Below are 13,933 nucleotides of genomic sequence, written 5' to 3'. Positions count from 1 at the left end.
GTCAGAAACGGTAAATGTCAGGTTTGTAAGTCCTTTACCAGGCAAATTCCATCCCACAAAGCAGCTCAACTAGGACATTTTTAAAACATGAAATGGTGCTAAGATGATATGAGTGTCTCTGTCTGTGTATTTCAGCCAACCACAGTTGTCCCATAGACCAGTTCAAGTGCCTCAATAATCGCTGCATCCCTAAGAGATGGCTGTGTGATGGAACTAATGACTGTGGGAACAATGAGGATGAGTCCAACACCACATGTTCAGGTAACTGATACAATACCTCAGCTTTTTCTCAGATCTGCAGTCCAGCAATTGCATTGTGTTATGTAGTATATGTCACTGGCATTTTCTAAGCTATGATAATACATTGCTGTGGTACATTTCACTTAGTCAGATGGACTATGTATAGTTAAAGAATGCAAACCTCTACCCCCTAGCAACTTCAACTTCCTCCGCAGAAAGGTTTCTGCACATCAAAGCATCAAATAGCAGGGTAGTCCAACATTCCTAGTCATGTCTTACGACACTATACGAGCCAGCAGCCACAGTCAGTGTGATCAATCTCATGTGAAAGCTCAGAATCAGAGAAGTTTAGCACTCTCAAAAGGTAACTTTTCCTGCTATCGAGTTATTGTCAGAATCACTTACGTCTGTCTATACCATAGTGGCTTTTTTCCCTTCACACCTAACAGCCAAGTTGCCAGCCTTGCCTCTTAAAAGTTGTGATCCTTCCAGGATCAATCAATGGATGATAAATGTTGCCTTGTCATCAGAATGACATGCATGTTACACACACAGCACCACCAAGAGAACGCTGCCCGTGTGCTGTCCTGGTGCTGTGCTGTCGTTGCATGTCTGTCTCTGTTCACAGACATTGAGTATACAGTGAGCTCCAAAAGTATTGGGACAGTGACCAATATGTTAGTTTTTTTTTGCTTTGTACTCCAGCACTTTGGATTTGACATTATACAATGACCGTGCGGTTAAAGTGCAGACAGTCAGTTTTAATTTGAGGATAATTTCATCCATATCGGGTGAAGCGTTTAGGAATCAGAGCACTTTTTGTACATAGTTCACCTTGGGGGACAAAAGTATTGGTACAAATTCACATATGTGTAGTCAACAGTGTAGTATTTGGTCCCATATTCCTAGCATGGAATGATTACATCAAGCTTGTGACTTTACAAACTTGTTGGATACATTTGCTGTTTGTTTTGGTTGTGTTTCAGATTATTTTGTGCCCAGTAGAAATGAATGGTAAATAGTGTATTGGGTCATTTTAGAGTCACTTTTATTGCAAATAAGAATAGAATGTTTCTAAACACTTCTACATTCGCTCCCGAGTGGTGAAGCGGTCTAAGACACTGCATCTCAGTGCTAGAGGTGTCACTACAGACCCTGGTTCGATCCCGGGCTGTTTCACAACCGGCCGTGATCGGGAGTACCAGAGGACAGGCGCACAATTGGCCCAGTGTCGTCCGGGTTAAGGGAGGGTTTGACCAGGGTAGGTGCTGTAAAATAAGAATTTGTTCTGAACTGACTTGCCTGGAAAAATAAAAAATAAATGCATTAATGTGGATGCTACCATGATTACGGATAGTCCTGAATGAATTGTGAATAATGATCAGTGAGAAAGTTAGACGCACAAATATCATACCCCCTAAAAATGCTAACCTCCCCTGTTATTGTAATGATGAGAGGTTAGCATGTGTTGGTAGTATGATATTTGTGCATCTGTAACTTTCTCACTCATCATTATTCACAATTCATTCAGGACTATCTGTAATCATGGTAGCACCCATGTTAATGTAGAAGTGTATAAAAACATTCTATTCTCATTTACAATAAAGGTGACTCCAAAAACACAATACAAGCTTGATTGCATGAAGCTTCTGTATTGTCACAAGCTTGATGTAATCATTGCGTGCTGGGAATATGAGATCAAATACTAAACTTTTGACTATTTTAATACACATACACTATGTATGCAAAAGTATGTGGACAGCCCTTCAAATTAGTGGATTTGGCTATTCCAGCCACACCATCATTGCTTAAAGGTATATAAAATCGAGCATACATCCATGCGATCTCCATAGCCCAACATTGTCAGTAAAATAGCCTTACTGAAGAGCTCAGTGACGTTCTACGTGGCACCGTCATAGGATTCCACAATTCAGTTCGTAAAATTTCTGCCCAGCTCACAGAACGAACCGCCAAGTGCTGAAAAGCGTAGCGCATTAAAATCGGCTATCCTAGGTTGCAACACTCACTACCATGTTGCTTCCAGAGGCAGTTTGGAACATCAGCACAAGAACTGTTGGTCGGGAGCTTCTTGAAATTAGTTTTCACGTACAAGCAGCCGCACACAAGTCTAAGATCACCATTCGCAATGCCAAGCGTCAGCTGGAGTGGTGTAAAGCTCGCCGCCATTGGACTCTAGAGCAGTGGAAACGCGGTCTCTCGAGTGATGAATCACACTTCACCATCTGGTAGCCTACGGAGGAATCTGGGTTTGGCGGATGACAGGAGAACGCTACCTTCCCCAAAGCATAGTGCCAACTGTAAAGTTTGGTGGAGGAGGAATAATGGTCTGGGGATGTTTTTCATGGTTCGGGCTAGGCCCCTTATTTCCAGTGAAGGGGAATCTTAACGCTACAGCATCTAGACGATTCTGTGCTTCCAACTTTGTGGCAAGTTTGGGGAAGGCCCTTTCCTGTTAAATGAGGTTGAGGTCCACACAGAAATGGTTTGTCGTGATTGGTGTGGAAGAACTTGACTGGCCTGCAAAGAGCCCTGTCCTCAACCCAATTTAACACCTTTGGACTGAATTGAAACGCCGACTGCAAGCCAGGCCTAATTGCCCAACATCCGTGCCCGATCTCATTAATGCTCTTGTGGCTGAATGGAAGCAAGTCCCTGCAGCAATGTTCCAACATCTAGTGGAAAGCCTTCCCAAAAGAGTGGAGGCTGTTATAGCAGCAAAGAGGGGGAGAAACTCCATATTAATGCTCATGATTTTGGAATGAGATGTTCTATGAGCAGGTGTCCACATATGTTTGATCATGTTGGTCATGTAGTGTATAAGGGAGTTTGTCCCAATACTTTGGTCTCCAAAAATGGGGGTACTATGTATAGAAAGTGCTGTAATATCTAAACGGTTCACCCGATAGGGATGAAAATACCCTCAAATTAAAGCTGACAGTTAGCACTTTAACCTCATAGTCATTGTATCATTTCAAATCCAAAGTGCTGGAGTACAGAGCCAAAACAACAAAATGTGTCAATGTATGTGACTGAAAGGTTAGTTTAAGGGCTCTGCTCGTTTACTCCAGACTTTATATATGTGATATATCTGTCATGGAGAGATCAACTTAAGCTCCACAGGCCTTACATTGACATGCCATATGATTGAATGATCATTAGGGGGCTGAACATGTCTGACTTTAACTTAACACCCATGTGATTGAATTACAAATGCTCTGCTGTCTTCCATGTCTTTCTCTTTCTCAGCCCAGGCCTGTCAGCCCAACCAGTTCTCCTGTCGGAACGGACGCTGTATCCCCCAGGCCTGGTGCTGCGACCGAGACGACGACTGCGGGGACATGTCCGATGAGACTTCCTCCTGTGGTGAGTTAGACTCTCAGTCTGCATTATTTGGCCCTGAATCCTGGCGATAAACTCCGTTTTTGATTATGTATGATCGATAAGAGTGAGCATCTCAAGTTAGGTTTCAGCCCTGTAAGATTATTCACACTAAAATGATCTAGTAGACCAAATCAGAACAAACACTCTCTGCAGTTTCTGTTTTTGGAAAGGAAGGAAAGTGCTGGGTTTTTAAACGCCAAGAGAGGCTTTCAAAGAAGAAGATGTGACCACTTTTACGATGACACTGTCAGATCTGAAGATTCTATTGACCTCATCCCCAACCTTGAGAGGAAAAGAAAAGGACATACCGCTGTGAGGTGTAGCTCAGAGGAAATGGTTCAGTGGAAAAGACAGCTCGTCTTTTAGTGACCCAACTACACCAGAGAAGCCTTAAAAGTATTTCAAAATTTGCCTCCTGGTGAGACAACTGAATGCTAGCTTGGCTGTTTGAACTCTTAGTGTGTGTTCTTGTCTAGTGCACAGCAGCCAGTTGGTTATATTTCTATTAAAATATAGTGCTTTCCTCTTTTTAAGGAGTTAAAAGGCTTGTTCTTATCTAGTTTCTGAAAAGTAAAATGCAATATCCAATTGAACAATCACAGGTTGTTGAATATGATTAATGAGCAGGCTATTGGGTTACCTTTTAATTGGCATAGTCTTAGTTGTGAAGGGGATGCATGAGTGTACCAGTGTGCTTATTATTTGGAGAAATAAGAATAGATTTATTATGATGTCCTTGCTATCTATCTGACACTGTTTTCAAGCTGTTTCCCCTAAATCTCATTTTCCTACAAGAATGTCCCTTATAGCTATTTTTTAATTTACTAGCTCCTTGAATACTTTGTTGTCTCTCTTACATTGCTTGTTTCATTCGTGTGAGTTTTAGCAGTTACATTATTAAATAGCCCTGCGTCCTCAGGGCCAGGAGCTGAGCATTCACTTCTTACTCACTGATTAAGGAGAGTTAGAACGATGCTGCGAAATAACACGTGTAGCATTTAAAAAAAACATTTTAGTATTGCAGAATTACGCAGTGTATCAAAACTTATACCAAAGTAAGTTGTAGTGCTTGCCATTTTTATGACTCAACAGTTTATTTTGTTTTCATATTTCTTTTTACAGTCCCTGATTTCAACTGGCTATACTGTAACTTGTTATCTTTCTGGTACACTAGTCTAATCTCATAACTATACTCGTGTGTGACTTTCATGTAGAGGGAGCTTTCCATGCCGTAAGTTACATATTTAGTTATGTGAGGTGGAACTAGTTGAATTACTTACAAATCGTAAAAAAAACTGGGAAAACACATTTAAAAGGTTTTTAAAACCTCCTGTCCCTTCACTGTTTGTGGTAAAGATGGCGCATGGCAATCTCTGATGATCAGTGCCAGGCCCTGCATAGTGTTGTATCGTCTCCGACTCCTTTGTGTGCTTACTAAGCTGCTTCAATACACAGTCACAAACAGCCAGGGTGTAAGCTGTAATTAAAGTTCATGCTCGACTTCATTCAGTCATAATCAAGCTGCGCTGCAAAACATATTCTCTCTCATAGTGTTGTCTGAGATTCCTCAGGCATTACTGCGCTGTAGGAGTTCCCACAGAGTCTCTGGAAGCTCAATTTTCTCCACTGCAGCGACAGTGGAAAAAATCTGAAGCTCCACGCCGCGATTGAGCCGTTGTTGCTCCTAGAGGTTTCCACTTCACAATAACAGCACTTACTGCACTTACAGCTCTATCAGGGCAGAAATTTGACGAACTGACTTGTTGGAAAGGTGGCATCCTATGACGGTGCGCTCGATTTTATACACCTGTAAGCAATGGGTGTGGCTGAAATAGCCTAATCCACCAAGTACATCACTGGGCTGTCCGCCATCCAGGACCTCTATATCAGGAGGTGTCATAGTAAGGCCTGAAAATTTGCCAAACAATCCAGCCACCCAAGCCATAGACTGTTCACTCTGCTACTGTCCGGCGAACGGTACCGGAGCGTCGGCTCTCGGACCAATAGGATCAGAGACAGCTTCTACCTCGAAGCCATAAGACCGCTAAATAGCCAGACTGCTAAATAGTCAATTAATGGTATCCGAACTGTCTGCACTGACTCAATCTTGCACTGACCCTACGCACACTCACTAGACTTTATATACACTCCATATACTCACTCAGTCACACACACTACACTCACTCCCACACAAAACCCTCACACATTCACATACACTACATGTGCGCACACACAACACACACACGCATACCGACACAACACGCATACACACATACACAGACACCGAGCTATCTGTTTAAACAACTAGCACACAGCTTAGACACCCATGCATACCACACAAGACATCGGTCTCTTCACAGTCCCCATGTCCAGAACAGACTATGGGAGGCGCACAGTACTACAAAGAGCCATGACTACATGGAACTCTATTCCACATCAGGTAACTGATGCAAGCATTAGAATCAGATTTTAAAAACAGATAAAAATACACCTTATGGAACAGCGGGGACTGTGAAGCTACACAAAGACAGGCAGCAGCTAATGGGGATTCATAATACACACATACTGTACATACACACACTTTTACACTCTTCATTTGCTGCTGCTACTCTGTTCTTTATTTTACTCTTATTATTATCTATTTGGATGCCTAGTTACTTTACCCTGACTTCATGTACATATCTACCTCAAATACCTTGTACCTCTGAACATTGATCTGATACGGGTACTCCCTGAATATAGCTCAAAACTTGTGTATTTCATTTTTAATTATAATTTTTTTTTACTTTGCATCGTTGGGCAAGGTTCGTAAGCAAGCATTTCACTGCGAAGTCTTCGACAGTTGTATTCGGCGCATGTTATAAATACAGTTTGATTTGGAATGGAGTGTTTGGAAGGCGTTTCAGACAATGTATTTTCAGAATGAATGTGGCCCTATGGGTTTGAGGTTTAGATAACTATAGTTGATTTTCTCTCTGCCTTTGTGTCTACAGCCTTCCCGACCTGTGAGCCCCTCACCCAGTTCAGCTGTTCCAATGGAAGATGCATCAGTGTCAAGTGGCATTGTGATTCAGGTACGTTTCTACTATAGCTGTTTCTCCCTCAACGACCATCCTTGAGAATCTGGTATGATTGGACAGAGCTTTAATAAAGATGAGCAACTTTGAGGTCAGAATACTCAAGGACAGAAGTTGAGAAACACTGAGCTACTGTACATTTCATGCACCTCATATAACCCACAACTTTGAAATCAACCACTGTCTCCTTATGTAACTAAAGTGGTTCAGAAAACCACACCCATGAGCTGAGTACAATGACCTTGCCTGTAAGTGAAGACTTATGTTACCTCCCCAAGCTAATGCATAGGCTTTAGATTAGCGTGCTAACACAGTTTAATGATATGCAGGAGTCAAACCTAGTCAGTCACACTTACTCTTTTTCCTCTGTATCCCTAGATGATGACTGTGGAGATGGTAGTGACGAGGTTGGTTGTGTCCACTCCTGTTCCAACACCCAGTTCCAGTGCTCCAGTGGGAGGTGTATCCCAGACCACTGGGCCTGCGATGGGGACAACGACTGTGGGGACTTCAGCGATGAGAACACTACTTGTGGAGGAGATGGAGCTGGTGAGAGAAACAATGCTGTTATTTGTTTAATACCTGTATCGTAGCACATTTTGTTAGCAATTACAAGATTATGTTCCCACAGTTAAGATAAATCATGCTGCTACTACTACCATGAATCCTTAATGAAAATTCTACTCTAAGTGATAGCGCCATCCCTCATTTTCTCAAGTACATTTTGCACTAAGTATCACAATATCTATCTCAACATGAGGTAGATGTTTCAAGTCAGGCTTACTACTCCTCATTACTACACATGTATCAATGATTGTAACTATCAATTATTCAATTGCCATTTAAATCAGTAGAAAGATTTATTTTTAAAGATAATGATGAGTTCAAAGTAACTATTAATTGGCCTGGTCTAATGTCCTTAAGTCTTCATCCTCCTTGCTCGGCTCTCGCTCGGCTGATCTAATCTCATCTACTCTTTACAAGAGTACAACCATCAAGAATATTTTAATCTGTTATAATTACCCCAGAAGGCTGAGTTGGGCCCGGCCGGCTGGAATACTCACAGCTCACTAGCTTGTCACTAGAATGAGGAAGCTATTCATCAAACCGTGTCCTGATGTCAAGCCTGAGCCCCAGCTCCAGCCTTTTCCTCTCTACTCTAACTAACACAGTGTAGTGTTGCTGTGTTGTGGGCCACCCCAGGGGTAACAGCTCTGGCTCAGCAGGCTCTGACTGTTATGGAAATCCTTCTGATCTCTGACATCCAAGCATTAAACGTGTTTTCTTTTTGGAAGTCAGAGTTTTTTGCATAGAAAAGTCTTGGGTGGGCTGCCTAACTGTTTTGTTAGGTGGCCCACCCATGTCCAAACAGTGAAAAAACGAATACAACTTAGAACAGCTAACTAGATATAAAGCATGCAGGAAAGATAATGGACCTATATATTTTTTAAATAAGGTCCTCTTTGAGAACTCATAATCACCAAAATAAAGGCTAGACAGTCTGGGAGAATCTAAAATCTAAAATCTAAAATTCAAAACATTATGCATTCAGGAGCATTTTGGTCATTGATTTTGTTAACATAGCAGAAGCCATGGAAAAATTTGTAGAATTGCAGGAAAATAGCTTTAAAATTGCACCAATGGCCACACCCACTGCCATGCCACCACCTAAGCCCCATTTTGATCCAGAAAAAAACCTGGAAATTCAAAATAAATTATTGGCAATGTGGAATTGGTTAGGTTATATACAGTCAGTCTTGTGACTACTTAGCATGATTAAAAATATAATTTAAAAGAATATATATAACCCAATATTGTCAAAAAACGAACACATTTCCGCTGTTACATAAGGATTCTATTTACAGTGCCTTGTAAATGTATTCATCAACCTTTTCCTATATTGTTTTTTTGGGGGATTTCATGTAATGGACATACACAAAATAGTCCAAATTGGTGAAGTGAAATAAAAAAAAATACTTGTTTCAAAAAATTCTAAAAAATAAAAAACTGAAAAGTGGTGCGTGCATATGTATTCACCCCCTTTGCCATGGAGCCCCTAAATAACAACTGGTGCAACCAATTACCTTCAGAAGTCACATAATTAGTTAGATTGCACACATGTGGACTTTATTTAAGTGCCACATGAACTGTCACATGATCTCAATATACACTGCTCAAAAAAATAAAGGGAACGCTTAAACAACACACTGTAACTCCAAGTCAATCACACTTCTGTGAAATCACACTGTCCATACTGTCCATACACCTGTTCTGAAAGGCCTCAGAGTCTGCAACACAACTAAGCAAGGGGCACTACCAAACAAGCGGCACCATGAAGACCAATGAGCTCTCCAAACAGCTCAGGGACAAAGTTGTGGAGAAGTACAGATCAGGATTGGGTTATAAAAAAAATCTGAAACTTTGAACATCCCACAGAGCACTATGTAATCCATTATTTAAAAAATGTAAGAATATGGCACCACAACACACCTGCCAAGAGAGGGCCGCCCACCAAAACTCACGGACTAGGCAAGGAGGGCATTAATCAGAGAGGCAACAAAGAGACCAAAGATAACCCTGAAGGAGATGCAAAGCTCCACAGCGGAGATTGGAGTATCTGTCCATAGGACCACTTTAAGCGTTTGGTGTTTGTCAAAAGGAATGTGGGAGGCTCCCCAAACATATGGAAGAAGGTTCTCTGGTTAGATGAGACATAAATTTGGCTTTTTGGCCATCAAGGAAAACGCTATGTCTGGTGCAAACCCAACAGGGAAGCGTGGTGGCAGCATCATGCTGTGGGAGGTTTTTCAGTTGGCAGGGACTGGGAAACTGGTCAGAATTGAAGGAATGATGGATGACGCTAAATACAGGGAAACCTGTTTCAGTCTTCCAGAGATTTGAGACTGGGACGGAGGTTCACCTTCCAGCAGGAAAATGACCTACTTTGTAGAATAATAGGTAAGACATCAAAACTATGAAATAACACACATGGAACTATGTAGTAAGCAAAAAAAGTGTGAAACAAATCAAAATATATTTTAGATTTTTCAAAGTAGCAATATTTGTCCTTGATGACAGCTTAATACAATCTTGGTATTCTCTCAACCAACTTCACCTGGAATGCTTTTCCAACAGTCTTGAAGGAGTTCCCACATGCTGAGCACTTGTTGCCTGCTTTTCCTTCACTCTGGTGTCCAACTCATCCCAAACCATCTCATTTGGGTTGAGGTCGGGTGATTGTGAAGGCCAGGTCCTCTGATGCAGCACTCCATCACTCTCCTTGGTCAAAGATACCTTACACAGCCTGGAGATGTGTTGGTTCATAGTCCTGTTGAAAACAAATGATAGTTCCGCTAATCGCAAACCAGATGGTATGGTGTATCGATGCAGAATGCTGTAGAATCCATGCTTGTTCAGAGTGCTTTGAATTCTAAATAAATCACTGACAGTGTCACCAGCAAAGCACTCCCACACCATCACACCTCCTGCTCCATGCTTCATAGTGGGAACCACACATGCAGAGATCATCCGTTCACCTGCTCTGTGTCTCACAAAGAGACGGTGGTTGGAACCAAAATATCAAATTTGGACTCATCACACCAAAGGACAGATTGCTTGTGTTTCTTGGCCCTAGCAAGTCTATTCTTATTATTGGTGTCCTTCAGTAGTGGTTTCTTTGCAGTAATTCGACCATGAAGGCCTGACTCACACATTCTCCTCTGAACTGTTGATGTTGAGATGTGTATGTTATTTATTTGGGCTGCATTCTGAGGTGCAGTTAACTCTAATGATCTTATGCAGCAGAGGTAACTCTGGGTCTTCCTTTCCTGTGGCGGTCCTCACGAGAGACAGTTTCATTGTAGCGCTTGATGGTTTTTGCAACTGCACTTGAAGAAACTTTCAAAGTTATTGAAAGTTTCCGGAATGACTGACCTTCATGTCTTAAAGTAATGATGGACTGTTGTTTCTCTTTAATTATTTGAGCTGTTCTTGCCATAATAGGGACTTCGTCTTTTACCAAATAGGGCTATCTTCTGTACACCACTCCTACCTTGTCAAAACACAACTAACTGGCTTTTCCTTATTAACTTCTTATGGCTGGGGGCGCTATTTTCACGTTCGGATGAAAAGCGTGCCCAGAGTAAACTGCCTGCTACTCAGGCCCAGAAGCTAAGATATGCATATTCTTAGTAGATGTGGATAGAAACACTCTGAAGTTTTTAAAACGGTTTGAATGATGTCTATGAGTATAACAGGACTCATATGGCAGGCAAAAACCCGAGAAAAAAATCCAAGCAGGAAGTGGGAGATCTGAGGTTTATAGATTTTCAAGTATATGCCTATCCAAGATACAGTGTAAATTTGGTCCGATTCCCAAGGCTTCCACCAGATGGCAGCAGTCTTTAGAACCTTGTTTCAGGCTTCTACTGTGAAGGGGGAGCGCATAAGAGCTGTTTAACAAAGGGGTCTGGCAGAATGCCATGAGCTAAGTCACGCGCGCAGCCGTGAGAGCGAGCTGCGTTCCCTTTCATTTCTAAAGACAAAGGAATTGTCCGGTTGGAATATTATTGAAGATTTATGATAAAAACATGGTAAAGATTGATTCTATACATCGTTTGACATGTTTCTACGAACTGTAATGGAACTGTTTTGACTTTTCGTCTGGACTAAGTGCCTGCGCCTTGTGAATTTGGATTTGTGAACTAAACGCGCAAACAAAAAGTAGGTATTTGGACATAAATTATGGACTTTATCGAACAAAACAAACATGTATTGTGAAACTGGGATTCCTGGGAGTGCATTCCTATGAAGATCATCAAAGGTAAGTGAATATTTATAATGCTATTTCCGACTTCTGTTGACTCCACAACATGGCGGGTATCTGTATGGCTTGTTTTGGTGGCTGAGCGCTGTACTCAGATTATTCCATGGTGTGCTTTCGCTGTAAATCTTTTTTGAAATCTGACACAGCGGTTGCATTAAGGAGAATTATATCTTTAATTCCATGCATAACACTTGTATTTTCATCAACATTTATGATTAGTATTTCTGTAAATTGATGTGGCTCTGCAAAATCACCGGATGTTTTGGAAGCAAACATTACTGAACATAACGCGCCATTGTAAACTGAGATTTTTGGATATAAATATGAACTTTATCAAACAAAACATACATGTATTGTGTACCATGAAGTCCTATGAGTGCCATCTGATGAAGATCATCAAAGGTTAGTGATTGATTTTATCTCTATTTCTGCTTTTTGTGACTCCTCTCTTTGGCTGGAAAAATAGCTCTGTTTTTCTGTGACTAGGCACTGACCTAACATAATTGCATGGTATGCTTTCGTCGTAAAGCCTTTTTGAAATCGGACACTGTGGTCGGATTAACAACAAGTTTATCTTTAAAATGGTGTATAATACTTGTATGTTTGAGGAATTTTAATTATGAGATTTCTGTTGTTTGAATTTGGTGCCCTGCACTTTCACTGGCTGTTGTCAAATCGATCCCGTTAACGGGATTTCAGCCGTAAGAAGTTTTAAGAAGTAAAGAAATTCCACAAATTAACTTTTAACAAGGCACACCTGATAATTGAAATACATTCCATGTGACTACCTCATGAAGCTTGTTGAGAGAATGCCAAGAGTGTGCAAAACTGTCATCAAGGCAAAGGGTTGCTGCTTTGAAGAATCTCAAGTATAAAATATATTTTAATTTGTTTACCACTTTTTCTGGTTTCTAAATGATGCCATATGTCTTATTTCATAGTTTTGATGTCTTTACTATTTTTCTACAATTTAGAAAATAGTACAAATAAAGAAAACCCCTTGAATGAGTAGGTGTGTCCAAATTTTTGACTTGTACTGTATGTATATTTTCCCTTGCAGCATTGCCTCCTGTGATAGAGTGCACTAGGGATGAGTTCCACTGTACGGCAGATGGGACGTGTATCCCAGAGCGCTGGAGGTGTGATGGAGACAAAGACTGTGAGGATGGGACTGACGAGATGGCCTGTGAGGGCACCAAGAGGATGTGCGACCCCAAGGCCAAGTTCACCTGCAAAGACACAGGTACTGTATGATATGCTGTAGCTAAGAGACTACCGCGTCAGTAACTGGAACCCAGATACGAAACTTGCTAGCTACACTGTTTGTCTAACAGCACAATATGGACAGACATAATATTATATATTTGACCATTACATTAATGCTGAACTAGGAGCAAAGTTAAATGTCTGTAGTTGATCAACATCAAATGGCAAAATTGGAAACATGTTTAAAACACATATAAACTCTACATTCTCTAACTCTCCATGTAGTATGTCATGGGTACAGCATAGATTTTATAATAGCATCTCTTTTCTCTCGGAATGTGCAACAGCGAATCAATTCTCCATGTGATGTAGCTTTAAAATTGGGCCTCTAAATTGGAATCCTCTGCAATCCAGGCTTCACACAGTCACAGGCATAGCTGCATTAACGATGATACATTCTGGCATATCGAGAGCTTGGTTTTATCTACATGTTTGCAGTGGTGGAAAAAGTACCCAATTGGCGTACCAGAGTAAAAGTAAAGATACCTTAATAGAAAATGACTCAAGTAGAAGTAAAGGTCACCCAGTAAAATACTACTTGAGTAAAAGTCTGAAAGTATTTGGTTTTAAATACGTATACTTAAATATCAAAAGTAAATGTAAAAGTATAAATCGTTTCAAATTCCTAATATTAAGCAAACCAGACAGCACCATTTTTTTTTTTTTTTTTTATGGATAGCCAGGGGCACACTCCAACACTCAAGACAATTTACAAACGAGCATGTGTTTAGTGAGTCCGCCAGATCAAAGGCAATATGGGATGACCTGGGATGTTCTCTTCATAAGTGTGTGAATTAGATAATTTTCTTGTCCTGCTAAGCATTCAAAATGTAATGGGTACTTTTGGGTGTCAGTGAAAATGTATGGAGTAAAAAGTATATTATTTTCTTTAGGAATGTAGAAAAGTAAATGTTTTCAAAAATATAAATAGTAAAGTACAGATACCCCAAAAAACGACTTAAATAGTTTTTGGGGTATTCCTAGGATCATCTCTCAGGACTACCTGTCCTGATGACTCCTGGCTGTCCCCAGTCCACCTGGCTGGGCTGCTGCTCCAGTTTCAACTGTTCTGCCTGCGGCTAGGGAACCTTGACCTGTTCACCGGATGTGCTACCTTGTCCCG

The 13,933-nt window shown here is 41.0% G+C and overlaps 1 protein-coding gene across 6 annotated transcripts in view; it reads left to right on the top strand.

Moving 5' to 3' along the window:
* LOC129821085 (low-density lipoprotein receptor-related protein 1B-like) overlaps nt 1-13,933 on the top strand; it is a 458,866-nt gene that overhangs the window by 249,679 nt on the left and 195,254 nt on the right. For all 6 annotated transcript variants that reach the window (XR_008754267.1, XM_055878362.1, XM_055878363.1 and 3 more), the window contains 5 exons: nt 136-261; nt 3,508-3,624; nt 6,636-6,716; nt 7,098-7,268; nt 12,605-12,787. Coding sequence is in view for 5 of the 6 variants with exons in the window: in XM_055878362.1 (XP_055734337.1) it covers nt 136-261; nt 3,508-3,624; nt 6,636-6,716; nt 7,098-7,268; nt 12,605-12,787 (678 nt within the window). In the remaining variant the exon portion in view is untranslated. The remainder of the gene's footprint in view (nt 1-135; nt 262-3,507; nt 3,625-6,635; nt 6,717-7,097; nt 7,269-12,604; nt 12,788-13,933) is intronic.

This window comes from Salvelinus fontinalis, chromosome 23 (assembly GCF_029448725.1).
Source record: "Salvelinus fontinalis isolate EN_2023a chromosome 23, ASM2944872v1, whole genome shotgun sequence".
Lineage (NCBI taxonomy): Eukaryota > Metazoa > Chordata > Actinopteri > Salmoniformes > Salmonidae > Salvelinus > Salvelinus fontinalis.
The sequence above is the reverse complement of the archived record's forward strand: the minus strand, read 5'-3'. Positions and strand labels throughout refer to the sequence as shown.